Genomic DNA, 14,146 nt, shown 5'->3' with positions numbered 1-14,146 from the left:
ATCATTCCAGATCGATGGTGATCTATATAAGCCAGGGGTCGGCAACGTACGGCCCGCGGGCTGGATTCGGCCCGCGACCATTTGACGTCCGGCTCGCGTCTGGTAACGGCAACTAACATTGCGTTCCGGCCCTCGGTACCTTCATAAACGATTTTACTTTCCGTACATACCAGTCTATTAATTACGCTGTCATATTTCTCAATTTTGCGGGTAACTGTAGCAAATTGCAGCCATGCCATACTCCGGCCCGCCGGCTGCTTCCGAATCGCTTACCTATCGATGGGCGATGGCCCGCACCCAAAAAAGGTTGCCGACCCCCGATATACGGGTAAGCACTGACCGACTATCAGATATGGAATTGCAATTAGACGAGAGGCAGCCGATTATACCTGATTTTAAGGTTCTAGGTCACTGGGTGACCTTCCAGGTCAGGTCAATATAATGACCCCAAAGTCGGGAAAATCGGGACCTGTTAGAACGTTGTAAAGTGTGGCTGCCACGGGGTTTATCGGGCTGCTGATCACGAATATCATGTTAGTTTGGATTACAGATGATGTCTTGATGCATTTATAAGGCCAGGTTGGGTCAGGTCAGGTCAGGTCAACCAGTAGGGGTCCTGCCGGGTTGGAATTCGTCGTAGGTGTCAACCGCCTCTAACAGCTTCGTAACATGTTACGAAGGCACCAAAACTACTTCGTGAATGCTGAAATGGTTGCTAAATTCGAAGTTAGCTCCAAAACTAGCCTACAAACATGTAAAACTCGAAAAAGTGAACCGAGGTCATCAAATTAGGTCGATGACCTGACCTGACCTTACCTTCAAGTGACCTTGACACCCACCCTAATGCACGGGAGCAGCATCATATCACATGCTTGAACGCTTGAAACCACGAAAAGACTGCTAACGCGCGGTTAATGCCAGCCATGTGCCGAATTGCGATTCCGGCCAAACATGGTCTTGAAAAGTAGGTCACAGGTCAAAGGTCATTTGGCTCAGGGTCATGACACTTTTCAGGGTAGGTGTATAATTGATTATCGCGAGGGTGCTGAAAGTTTCGTCGTGATCGGCAGCTTTTTACGCGAGTTATTCGCGAAAAACTGAGGTGGGGTCCGTTTGACCCTCCCCCATACGGGCGAGGGTAATACCTTCGCCCGAATAGGGCGGCGGTCGAACGGACCCCTCCCCTTCGGTTGCTAATTGATCATCTTTGTCCACCTGAGTAGGAAGTGGGCACGTTCCTGGTCCTGCATGGCCTTACCTACGGCAGGGAGGCTCTTCACGTTTCGGTATGCTTTGTACCGCCAGCGTCCGGGTCATCAGAAATAATGCACTTTAGTGCATGGCTCGAGCCATCCTGTTGGCAATCGAGCACAATTCACACCTCAAGAAAGCATGTTCAGTTACATAACAATCCTTTTCAGCCATCCGCAGGCTGCATCTTTCACAAAAATCAACTTCAAAAGTTACCCACTTCACATAGACCATCTATAGGGGCCGGGAACTTCTGACCACTTGCAGGTGGCGCCACTGCGCCCCCATGCGGGAACGATTCCGTGCCGGCCGCGGCGCGGCAGTGGGCCGTCTAGGTTACTATAGAGGTCAATGCTCTTTTTAGCAATACATTATTGACGCGTCAATGACAAAAAAAGGCGGAAAGTTTTTTGTTGATTGCTTGGATTGGAATTTTAAAAAAAATGGTTCGTGATTGTGTTGGGTTTCTGTTCTTGGGAATGGGGTATGGGCATAGCTATGGGTATGGGACAGGCGGGGGACCATCAAAGCGTCCAAAACCGCAGCATCCAAAGTACGCAACATCCAAAACCGCAGCGTCCAAAGTACGCAACGTCCAAAATACGTCCAAAATCGGGTATATAGGGAGCATTCACAACGTCCAAAACCGAAACATCCAAAACCGCAGCATCCAAAACGCATCATCCAAAAACGCAACATCCAAGGACGCATCATCCAAAGTACGCAACATCCAAAGTACGCAACATCCAAAACCGTTAGGTTAGGTTAGGTTAGGCTAGGTTAGGTTAGGTTTCCTTATCCCCGGTAGGCATAAATCAGTAGGTTAGGTTAGGTTAGGTTAGGTTGCGTTAGGTTAGGTTAGGTTAGGTTAGGTTAGGTTAGGTTGGGTTTCCTTATCCCCGGTAGGCAAAAATCAGTAGGTTAGGTTAGGTTAGGTTAGGTTGGGTTAGGGATAGGCAAAAATCAGTAGGTTAGGTTAGGTTCGGTTAGGTTAGGTTGGTTTTGGATGTTGCGTGCCTTGGATGTCGTGGTCTTAGACGTTGTGGTTTTGGAGGTTACGTACTTTGGATGTTGCGTCTTTGGATGTTGCGTGTTTTGGATGATACGTTTTTGGACGGTGCGGTTTTGGATGTTTCGGTTTTGGACTTTGTGAATGCCCCCTATAAACCCGATTTTGGACGTATTTTGGACGTTGCGTACTTTGGACGCTGCGGTTTTGGATGTTGCGTACTTTGGGTGCTGCGGTTTTGGACGCTTTGATACGGACCCGGGACAGGCACCTAAGGTACCACTTTTTTGGTATTAAACGATAGGAAATTAAAAATAATAATGTAAGTTTCCTCAAAAAAACTTAGAAACTTAAAATTTCTTTGGAAATTGATTAAAATGATAAGGAAAAAACAGTGATCTGATTGGCTGAAAAAGTCGTGACGTCACGACCTCAGTGATTTGCGCATGTCGTGTGCTGAGACATAAATGGCGTGGCAGAGACAATCGTTTTTGCGTTGATTTGTATAGGCACTTCGGTGTTTGATGTTGGGAGAGGTTAGGTCGTTCGTGCGTTATTATCTCCAGTTAAATCTACTTTGAGGTTCAGTGTATATTTCTAGAGGATCCCAGTATGACTAGTAAACGTAGCAATAACAGCTTAGAGCCTGGGTTTGAGAAGGCAACTCCCTTGAACTTGCCATCTCTCGGGGAGTCGGCGTTGGCTCGATTTCTGAGCACTGCTGACGAGTTCGTCTCGGCTGAGTTTCGGTCGAAGAAGTTGCAGAAGTAAGTTAAATGATTATCTCATGTGCATGCACAGGGCCGGCGCCACAGATTTCGGACTGCGGGGGCAGCTTGTCCCGATAAAGGGCCCATGGCGGAAAGGCCCAAGCTAACCTATACTCAAAATCCGAAAACTCCTGGGATTTGGCCCATTATTTTTCGAGAAGGGCCCAAATTATGCAAAAAATGCACGTTCCTGCCATTTTTTTTTAAGGGCCCGGCTGGCAACTGGGGGGGGGCAGCTGCCCCCTGCCCCCCCCCCCCCCCTGTGGTGCCGGCCCTGTGCATGCAGAGGTTTTGTTACCTGTTCATTTGCAGTTATCAGGGCATATCAGTCCTGATTTTGGTCAGAAATGGGACCAATACTATAAGGAGAGATCCACTGCTGGATTTTAATAATTGGGTTGGGAAAACCGTGGTCATCTGTTCCATTTTTGGAAGCTTCCATTTTTTAGTATGCTGTTCCAAAAATGGAGGGGCATCTTCCAAAAATAGGTAGGTAAGTTCCATCCTTAAATGGGTATGGAAATGACCTTTCATATTAGAGCCAGAGCTGCGGACAAATTTAACATTTTAACAAATTTAACATTCTCGAATATAGCCACCTACCTTATTGAAAAGAGCACTTGTTACTTTCAAAAATCAATCTTTACCAGCCCCATTAAAATATCACTTTTTACTAAGCTCACATCTCTGACCATGTGGCTAGTTGTCGCCCCCACAGGATTGTTTGAAAAATGGGTAAATGTCAAGTTTAAGTCCTAAGAAGATTTCATTGATAAATTTTTCATATTTTTACATTATTTGACATCCTGAATCCAAAAATGATACTCATATGTCTCGCAAATAAAAGAAAAAAACATATTCAAACCTGACCTAACCTTACGAAGTAGTGTAGTTGGAGTAGTTGGACGAAGTAGTGTCTGAACCAGATTTAACCAGGTTCAAATCCATGTTATCTGTGACACTGGGTGATACCCTGTTTGTATACTAATCTCTAGTGCGTATCTAAATGAATTGTGTCCCATGACCGTTAACTGTGTTCCGATTATAATGTTGCTGTTTGTATCTTGTCACTCTTGTAAACTCATTCATTTGGCACTTGTGGGCTCACTTTCCCGTTTGGATGTGTTCTCATCCATCGGGCGAGCTCTTTCTATGCAGGTTCCTTCCCTTCTCCCCATCCCTGCATTCATTTTGGCTACTCTCAGACCAAGGGAACCCCAAACAGGTGAGTTACCTACTTACCTATAACCTACCAACCTACCACCTACAAACCTACCCTAACCTAACCTAACCTACAAACCTACCTACCTACAACCTAAAACCTACAAACCTACAACCTAACCTAACCTAAAACCTTTTTTTTTTTTTTTTTTTTTTTAGTGGCCCTTACTTACGTTACCGGCCTCGCGAGGAGGGCGGCGACCTAACTACACCGCGCAAAAGAAACCGGCCGTCCTAACTAAGACCGGTGGCCACTTTACTGCAAGACAACATGGGAAAACCCATATCCATGTACTATGCCATGAATATGGGGGAAAAACCCATGAATTTACGTTAAGACACATAAATGACAGCGAGACTTACCGTTAAATTGAAGTTTGTGAGGGGAGGGAAGGAGGAAGTTTGTGAGTGGTAGGGTTACGATGTTACGATGAAAGTTGGATGATATGAATGGTTTGAAGGCTGGGGGATATGTCGCTGCCGCTGTTGAAGGCCGATTGCTGTACCAGGGCCTGTGGTCGCCCAAAACCCGGCCGCAGCCGCTGTTCAGCGGCCGGGTCCGTGACTGAAGAACTTGGCCGCTGCTCGTCGTTGTGCAGTGGGTGAAGGGACAGTCCCAGAGTATGTGGACCGTCCCTTGCGATGATAGCGAGGATGAAAAAAAAAACGCTTTTCGCATTCGTTCGGCGACTATATAGTCCTTGTAATGCGGTATGCCTAAGGTCAAGTAATGGTGAATACTTTACAGTTTGTCGGAATAAGGTGAGTTTAAGACAAAATCAAGTACTAGATCAGTTAATGCTGGATCATCTCCGAGAAGAGTCGGAAGATCGTTTCTGAGGCGATATTTTGTAAGGTGGTTGTTGATATGTTTTCGTTCGTTGCGGAGGGCTGTGCATCCGATTAGAATGTGTTCAACCGTAATGCGTGTGTTGCATGTTTGGCATATTGGTGGGTCCGTCCTTTCGAAAAGATGACAGTGGGTGAAACGAGTATGTCCGCATCGTAGCCTTGCCAGTGTAACCTCGCGAATCCTATTTGGCTGGTTGCAAGTTGTCCAGGATGTAAGATTTTGCTTGATCGCATATAAATGAGGAGAGTGGGTTTGATTCCATTTGTTTTGTAGGTAAGTATTAAATTTTGTTCGAAGTTTGTGGCAGACGTCCCCGATCGAGAGAGGCACCCCACTAGGGTCTGCTCTCATTGCTCCTTCCTTAGCGAGGGTGTCTGCCATCTCATTCCCTGCGATGCCACAATGACTTGGCACCCAAAGAAAAGTTATATGCTGACTTTCGTCTAGTTCTAGTAGCATTTTGTGGATATTTTGGATGCAGTAGTGGGTGACGTTATCAGTTCTTTCTAGAGCCTGAAGGGCAGATTTGGAATCGGTGCAGATTATTGCCTGTTCAATGTGAAGTGTTTGTATATGACGGACTACCGTTTGAATAGCGTGAACTTCTGCTGAAAAAATAGTGGCATGGTCTTGCAGGCGTATTTTGTATCTAATATTCGGGCCCACGGCTGCCGCGCCTGTTTGGTTTGAAAGACATGAGCCGTCAGTGTAGAAGAATGTGGAGTCTAGGTTTCTCTGTACATACTCATGGAACAGCAGTTGGGCATCCATTGGCGAAATGTTAGATTTTGAATCGTTAAAAAGATATTCAATGGAAATGTCTCGCAGGAGCCAGAAGGGAAGCATAGGCGGTTTAGAGGCAACGTTTATTTGGCCAATGTTGAGTATCTCATGAGCCTGATTTATAATTTCGGGAAGGAAGCACGACCTGCGGAGAGGTTGCCGGGAAAAGGGTTTCCTGGCTTCCATCGCTGGAATTGCAGAATGGTTCGGAATACTTTTGGCGCGATAGTAGTATCGTAGGAAAAGGAAGAAACGGCGGTCTTCTAGTGCTGGCAGGTTTGCCTCCGTTCGCAGGGAGAGTGTCGGTGTTGTGCGGAACGCCCCGGTTATCATCCGTAAAGAATTTGATTGTATGGCTTCGAGGCGTTTACAAAGAGTGGGCGAGAGTGTACTAAAAAGGTAACAGTTGTATTCGAGAGTAGATCGGATGAGTCCTATATAAAGCATTGACAACGTTTTTCTGTCCGCACCCCAGGTAAAACCTGAGATGCATCTAAGGGCGTTTATTCTTTTAAGACAACGTGTCCTGATGTGCTCTACGTGGAGTCGAAAAGTCAGATTTGAGTCCAAGATTATCCCCAAAAATTTGTGGGATGTGTAAAACGGGATTCTATTTCCATCAATCTGTGGCGATTCGTCCAAGGACGGTAGAGGTCCCCTTTTAAAGACCATCAGAGCTGACTTAGGAGCTGACAGAAAGAAGCCCCATTTCTTACACCATTGGACGCAGTGATCGATTACCTTTTGAATAATTGAAAAGGCTTGTTTATAGCTTTTGTGGGAGACCCATATTGCGATATCGTCGGCGAAGAGTGAGTAACGGACAGAGAGGGTAAGAAACCGTGGAAGTGATAAAAAGAGATCATTAATAGCGATTAGAAATAGGGTAGGTGACAATACACTTCCTTGGGGTACACCGTGCTCCATTCGGAAAGCGTCAGAGAGCGTGGTTTGACAACGAACTCTGAAGGTGCGAGGTTTGAGGAAATTACGAAGAAAGATGGCCAAATGGCCTCTAATGCCGATTGAATGGAGTTTGTTCAGAACCGTCGAGCTGTGTACTTTATTAAAGGCAGAAACTAGGTCCAGGAAAACAGCAACTGTTGGTTGGCGACGTTCCCAGTTAACTTGAATGTCAGAGATTAGACGAACGACATTATCTGCCGTGCTGTGGTGTTGACGAAATCCACTTTGGCAAGAGTCTATGCATTTTTTATCTTCCAGGTAGTAACGCAAGCGGGTGATCACCATGCGCTCAAAGATTTTGCAAATACAGTTTGTGAGAGAGATTGGGCGGTAGGAATTTGGGAGTTGAGCGTCTTTGCCTGGTTTTAGAATCGGAACGATAATACTCCTGAGCCATTCGTCCGGGAAGGAATCATTTAACCAAAGATTATTTAGAGCGATGAGTAGAGTGGATAGGTTTAGTTCGTCTAGGTTGATGTAAAAAGCGTAAGGAAGACCATCAGGGCCTACTGACGTCTTGGGGCTGGCCTTTGCCAAAGATAATTTAAGTTCGCGAAGGGTAAAAGGAACGTTATAGGACTCAGTATTAGCTGAGGAAAAATCAAGATTATTGGTTTGGCTGATAAGGATTCGATGAGTATTTGGATCGTAAATCTCTGTCGAGGAAGCGGCTGCAAACTGTCTGGCGAGAGCATTTACGACTTCAGGCGGGGCCGTTATGAACGTGTTGTTTATACGTAGTTGGGGGAAGGGGCGTGGAGCGGTTCTTCTGGAAGCAAATGACCGAACTTGGGACCATATCTCGCTGAGGGGGGTGAATCGGTTACACTTAGCAGCGTAATTTTCCCATGCTTCCTTTTTTTCCTTATATATAATTTCAGCACATTCTTTTCGTGCTGCTGAATAGAGGTGGGCGTGTCTATCACAGATACACCTTTGAAATTGCTTGTATGCCCTTTTCCGCAAAGCCTTGGCTCGCTGACATTTCCAATTCCACCAGGGTGGATTTTTAGGTAAATTTGGGCCACCGACTTTGATGGTTTTTTCTTTTATCGTTTCACTGGCTGAAGCCCTTACTGCGTTTATGAAGTTCGATATCGTACGGGTCATGCTGTAAGGGGAATGACGGTTGACACTCGCGTTAAATGCTTTCCAATCAGCCTTACCCGTTTTCCATATTTTGCGTTCAGTTATAGGAGACAGGGGTGTGGCGTTGGCAAGCTCAATGGTTATAGGAAAGTGGTCTGAGAAAAGGGGGTCCGATGACACATTCCATTTGAAAAGCGGGGCTATTCTGGGGGAAGAGATTGATAGGTCAATGGAGGATGTTGAATGATAGCTGTGGCTGATGAAAGTCGGAGTTCCATCATTCATAGTTATAAGAGATTGGCGGTTGAGTTCAGTCTCTATGATCCGCCCTCTTGGAGATAGCTGTTGGCTGCCCCATAAAGGACTGTGGCCGTTGAAGTCGCCTAGCATCAAACAGTGTTCAGGCATTTGTCTAAACAGAGCATTTATGGTATCACGGTTAACAATGTTTGAGTTGGGTGGCAAGTACACCGATGCGACCAAAACCTCTCGATTAAACAAGGAAATTGTTACTGCTACCACATTAAGTGTGGAAGCCAAGATTGTTTGACGCTGAGGAAGAGAGTTCGCTACATATAGTGCAACCCCTCCCTGTCGATTTGGCATATTTATGTCATGTCTATACAATGTGTATCCAGGAACATCATAATTGTAGTGATCAGAGTTTCGAAAATGCGTTTCTTGAATTGCTGCTAGAAGAGGAATTTCTTTTTGTAGAAACTGCTTAAATTCTGATAGATGTGAGAGAAGACCTCCTACATTCCATTGAAGAAAATGCATGGACACTGCTTACAGCAAGGGGCTGTGATGACCTATTCAGGAATGAAAGACCGTTTGGTCACAGGCTGCGATCGTACGCCCATGTTCTTCTTTTTGACTGTGCGTGATCGGAGGCGAGTGCTCGGTGTCTTCTGGGTGAATTGCGTCAGAGACGAGTCAGAGTCACTATCGCTATACATGGCTGGCGATCGCTGCACGGAGAAAAGAGAGCGACTGTTTGGCGTCTCCTCCTCATCGGTGAGATTCTCTGTTTGCTCACGACCTGTCGAGTCATCAGAGTCGAGGGCCCTGGACCGCAGTATCGGAGTTACTGGGGAGGGGTCAGTGAGCAAGGGGGTTCTGTCCTGCTCGATCTCTCCGTTCAGTTCTGATGCTTGGGCCGGGGGGCGACCCTCGGTGCTTTCACGCACGAGCTGGGGCCCCTTTGTCGGTTTGGTTGCAGGAGCCTGTGAGAGAGAGAGCTGTAGGACGCAGGTCGGGGCTTGGGAGCAGCTCGCCGGGACCTGTCACCAGAAGGGTCAGCTGTTGGGGTAGTCAGCTCTGGCCAATCGCGCTCCTGGTTGAAGGGACTGGCCTGAGGGATCACCCTTGCTTGGGTCCGGGTTTGGTTGGACGGCTGTGGGGCTACACCTCGAAGCTCGTTGGCCTTTTCCTTCCAGACAGGGCACTCCCTGCTGGTGACTGGGTGGGGGCCTCCACATGCCGCACAGCATGGTGGGGCATCACAGCCAAGGGTTGGATGGTCTCCAGCACACCTTGCGCATCTTTCCGTGCGAGCCCTGCACGTGCCCCTGCCATGTCCATATCTCTGACACCTGGGGCCTGTTTCACCGCCCGACGCTGCGCGCGCTGCAGCGCGCTGGGAGCTGAGGCGTACCCGGCGTACCCCTGACGTCACTCGAATGACGTTGCGTGCGATCCGTTAGCTTATGATGAATCACGTTTGGAACAGAGGTCCTAAAGAACCAAGTACAGAGAGAACAGAAGTTTGAGTGCGAATGCTGCTAGCGTGCTGATGGTGCTGGCGCTTGGGTGCTAGCGTTTTACGATGACGTCATAGCGTAGCGTCAGAGGAAAGTTTGTTGATATTGCCATGGAAACCCAACGCGCCGACGCGCGCAGCGCACTGCAGCGCTCCGCCGTGAAACAGGGCCCTGGTGCAGCGTCGAGGGAGTTGGAATGAGGGCCTCACCTCGTACCGCACATATACAGCATAGAAGTGAGCTGGAAGTTGCGTTGCAGAGAACCTGACTTTGAGAAGCGGGTTGGGTTTGTTGTTTTTGGAAGGAAGTCGAGTGATGCTCACTACTCCCTGGTCGCGGCTTTCATGGAGGATAGTTTGAGGCGATTCTGTCATGAGCTCTGGGGCATACACAATGCCCTCAACCTGATTAAGTCGATCAGCAAGAATCACAGATATTTCGTCCTCTCCGAACGAGGTCCATGCCAGAAGCGCATCAGTCTGTTTGGCATCCTGTGTTTGAACTAGAAGAGTTCCACTTCGCAGGGCAGAGACTTTGGCTGCTGGGTAATACAGAACCTTCAGAAGTTCATCCCGGATTTTGTATGGGCTAAAATTTCGAAAGCTTTTGTCTTTGTTTTTAAATCTAGCAAGAACGTAGGCTGGGCCGCCTGGGACAAACTTTCCTTCCAGCGTGGCAGTGACCGCCTTGGAGAAGGCAGGCGGCATGGTCAGATAGAGAACAAAGGACCTTGATTATGAAAAGTCTCTAGAAAAGTAAAGAAGAAAGCGAAAAGAATGGACAATACGACCTGATGAAGTAGACAAGATGGCGACGTGCAGACGCTAACTTCAACCAACGCGCACGGAAAACTTCAAAACCGAAAACTAAGTACCAAACAGAGGCTCCAAGAAATTTGTGATTTGTGAGATTAGAGAAATGAGCCGAGAAAATAGCTATATCGCAACACCTATCGTCAAAATATCGAATAACTCTTCGACACGTGGCTGTTGGAAGCCTCTTGGTGATCGCTCAGGGCCTAAAAATACAACATGCAGTTGCGGCGTCCTAAAACCTAAAATTTTTGCTGTTTCATATTCGTATCAAAAGCGCCACAATTGTAGTTAGGACCTAAACTTGACATATACTGAAAAATGCACATAGCACAGATTGACCAGAGAGCTGGGCTTGGTATATTTGGTAGCCAGCAACCAAATCTGCCAAGCTCTCTGTGCTATCTTTGTTGTTTCTGCAAATGTATATTCCGACAATCTGGAATCTCACTTTTTATATTTTGAAAGGGTACCCAACAATGGAAACTTCCAAAGATGAAACAGATGACCACTGTTGTCCCAACTGGATTTTGATTTCAATTTGAGTATTTTTCATGCTCAATGCTTACAGCATATCACCTGTTTTTTGTGTGTGAAAGATTCACATCTGTATGTAAGTGTGTTGTCCTCAGAGGAGGTATATTGATGTGGATGACGTGAAAGATGGTACCTGTAAAGTGTTGATGAAGACTGTCATTACAGCTTAGTGCTGGAAAGCGTGTCATGAAATACCTATAATTTGTGCCTCATATTGCTTCTTATATTTTATAAACTGGTGTTTATCACAATCTACACATTATAAGTGGCCCTGTGATAGTGATATTCAGTGTTTATGGTCCTGAGCCCTGATCGGCGGCCGGCTAGTACTCTTGCCCGCGCTCACATACGTGCACGTTACCCCGGCAACGGGCTATTGACCAATGAGAAGCGAGAAAAGTGTTACGTCACTGCGATTTTTCATATACCTGTGCCCCCCGGACGTGACGTAGTGTGCTCGCGCGCGTGCAGGGTCTCTGCGATCGAAAAAGAGCGCTAGCAGCGCGCCACTCGACGCCGCAATTGTCAAAAGCGGCGTGTTAGTATGCTTTATTGTGAATGATGTGTGTAAAAGTGAGTTTTTATGTTGTTAATTTGGAGGAAATGGTTGGAATAAAATAAGTTATTTTTATTTCTATTGGTTGGAGTTTTTATTCAAAAGATTTCGGACTATAGCATTGATATTTACTGAAAATACCTTAGTTTGAATAAATTGCAGATATTTGGCAACTGAAGTGTAAGGTAAGCCTAAATGATACGTAAAAAGGTAAGAGACACCCTGATTATCATTTGAGAAACGAAAATATATGAATTTCCCTTATAAGACTCGCTCAATATGCTACTCCGCGGTTTATGCCCCGAGGGTGTCCGAGGGTTCCCGTTAGTTTGTCGTTGGCGCTCGGCTTGCGCGCGAGCTGACGTCATCGCCCGTGACGTCGGCTCGCGGAATGCGTCATACCCTGCACACAAAATAGCCGGCTGCCGAACAGCGCTCTGTTCATACTTGACTTCAAAATTGCACCCACAGTCCGGAGCGCTGTTCGGCAGCCGGCTATTTTGTGTGCAGGGTATGACGTATTTCGCGAGCCGACGTCACAGGCGGTGACGTCGGCTCGCGCGCGAGCCGAGCGCCAACGACAAACTAACGAGAACCCTCGGACACCCTCGGGGCATAAACCGCGGAGTAGCATATTGAGCGAGTCTTATAAGGAAAATTCATATATTTTCGTTTCTCAAATGATAATCAGGGTGTCTCTTACCTTTTTACATATCATTTAGGCTTACCTAACACTTCAGTTGCCAAATATCTGCAATTTATTCAAGCGAAGGTATTTTCAGTAAATATCAATGGTATAGACCGAAATCTTTTGAATAAAAACTCCAACCAACAGAAATAAAAATAACTTAATTTATTCCAACCATTTCCTCCAAATAAACAACATAAAAACTCACTTTTACACACATCATTCATAATAAAGCATACTAACACGCCGCTTTTGACAATTGCGGCGTCGAGTGGCGCGCTGCTAGCGCTCTTTTTCGATCGCAGAGACCCTGCACGCGCGCGAGCACACTACGTCACGTCCGGGGGGCACAGGTATATGAAAAATCGCAGTGACGTAACACTTTTCTCGCTTCTCATTGGTCAATAGCCCGTTGCCGGGGTAACGTGCACGTATGTGAGCGCGGGCAAGAGTACTAGCCGGCCGCCGATCAGGGCTCAGCACAGGTACAGGCACAGGTATTGAATTCTGCTGATTGCTTTCTCTCTTTTTCAGTTCTGCAAGAGAAGACTATGGCGATGAGGCTGTGGGGTATGTGCAAGTTCAGCTGAGGCAAGATGTGTCAGTTGTTTTGGGAAAGGTGACACCAGAACATAAGGTGAAGCAGCCCCCCTACTCTGTTGCTGTCCAGATCATTAACAGCACTGGGGAGATCGAATTCGCCAGATGTTATGGCTGTGCAGCCCAGATGGGTGGCTGCAAACATGCTGTCGCGTTCATCTTCTGGCTGTACAGAAGAACAGTCGAGAAGGCGGTCACTGAAGTCCAGTGCTACTGGACAAAGCCAAGACTGTCCAAGGTGGGCACTCTGAGCCCTGTGAAGGCAAAACAGCTCGTCCAGAAGAGCAAGCACCAGATGGGTCCTCTGCCTCCTCAGCCGAACTTTCTCCAGCAAGTGCTCCAGAAAATGGACCAGAGTGGCAACTCGAATGTCACTGGGGTGGTGTTTGCCATGTGCCAGGCGACATCATCAAACTGCAAGGCTGCTGAAATGAAAGTGCTGTGCCAGGGCTGTCCTGATGTGTCTGCAGTGTGTTCTTTCTTGGCTGGAAAAGTGACTGCAGAAATGGTGGCAGATGTGTGTGCTGCCACCAGAGGGCAATCGCAGTCACCCGCATGGTACCACCTGCGGTTCGGAAGGGTGACTGCATCAAGGCTGTATGAAACAGCACACTGCAAGACGGCTGCTGGATCGCTCGTGGAAAGCATGCTGGGGTATAGGAGCACTGCAGGATCCCAAGCCATGCAGAGGGGACTGGCGCTGGAGCCAAAGGTGCTGAAGTCGGTGTCCAAGCGCCTGTGCACACCAATCACTGCGACAGGCCTGCACATTCTGTCAGACAGGCCGATGTTCGCCGGAAGCCCGGATGGCCTGTGCACTCTAAATGGAGTGCAGCATGTAGTGGAGGTGAAGTGCCCCGTGTCAGTAAAAACTGTTGAAAAGTATGTGGACGAGGCCGGTGCCATCTTCCCAAAAGTGAGAGCACAGCTTCAGCTACAGATGCTGGCGGCTGGTGTGGAGCATGGGCTGTTGTGTGTGGCAGACCCACAGTTTGAGAAAAGTGGAGCTGTGTGCGTGGTCTATGACGAGCTGGACATGGGCTTCCTGGGACCGATCATGGACCAGGCAGAGCGGTTTTGGCGCATGGCGGTGCTCCCCATGCTTCTGTGAGCTTCTGTGTGCTTCTGTGTCATGCAACAGAGAGATAACTATGGGTTTCGCGGGCATGCTGATGTGCCTGTCTGGCCTGTCACCGTCCACGTTGCCACCACGTTGTCATGTGTGTTGGATCACCCCATCGTTGATGT

General features: G+C 47.5%; 1 protein-coding gene across 1 annotated transcript in view; it reads left to right on the top strand.

The window, feature by feature from the left end:
* Positions 1–2,782: 2,782 nt before the first annotated feature.
* Positions 2,783–14,146, top strand: part of LOC122382921 — an 11,517-nt gene continuing 153 nt past the window's right edge. Inside the window, exons 1-2 of the mRNA XM_043368867.1 lie at positions 2,783–3,027; positions 12,833–14,146. The exon at positions 12,833–14,146 is cut by the window's right edge and continues 153 nt beyond it. Coding sequence (XP_043224802.1) covers positions 2,873–3,027; positions 12,833–14,009 — 1,332 coding nt within the window. The 5' untranslated portion in view covers positions 2,783–2,872 and the 3' untranslated portion in view covers positions 14,010–14,146. The remainder of the gene's footprint in view (positions 3,028–12,832) is intronic.

Source organism: Amphibalanus amphitrite, unplaced genomic scaffold, assembly GCF_019059575.1.
Source record: "Amphibalanus amphitrite isolate SeventyFive unplaced genomic scaffold, NRLGWU_Aamphi_draft 000150F_arrow, whole genome shotgun sequence".
Taxonomy (NCBI): domain Eukaryota; kingdom Metazoa; phylum Arthropoda; class Thecostraca; order Balanomorpha; family Balanidae; genus Amphibalanus; species Amphibalanus amphitrite.
Note: the sequence above shows the minus strand (reverse complement) of the source record. Positions and strands in the feature narration are given on the sequence as shown.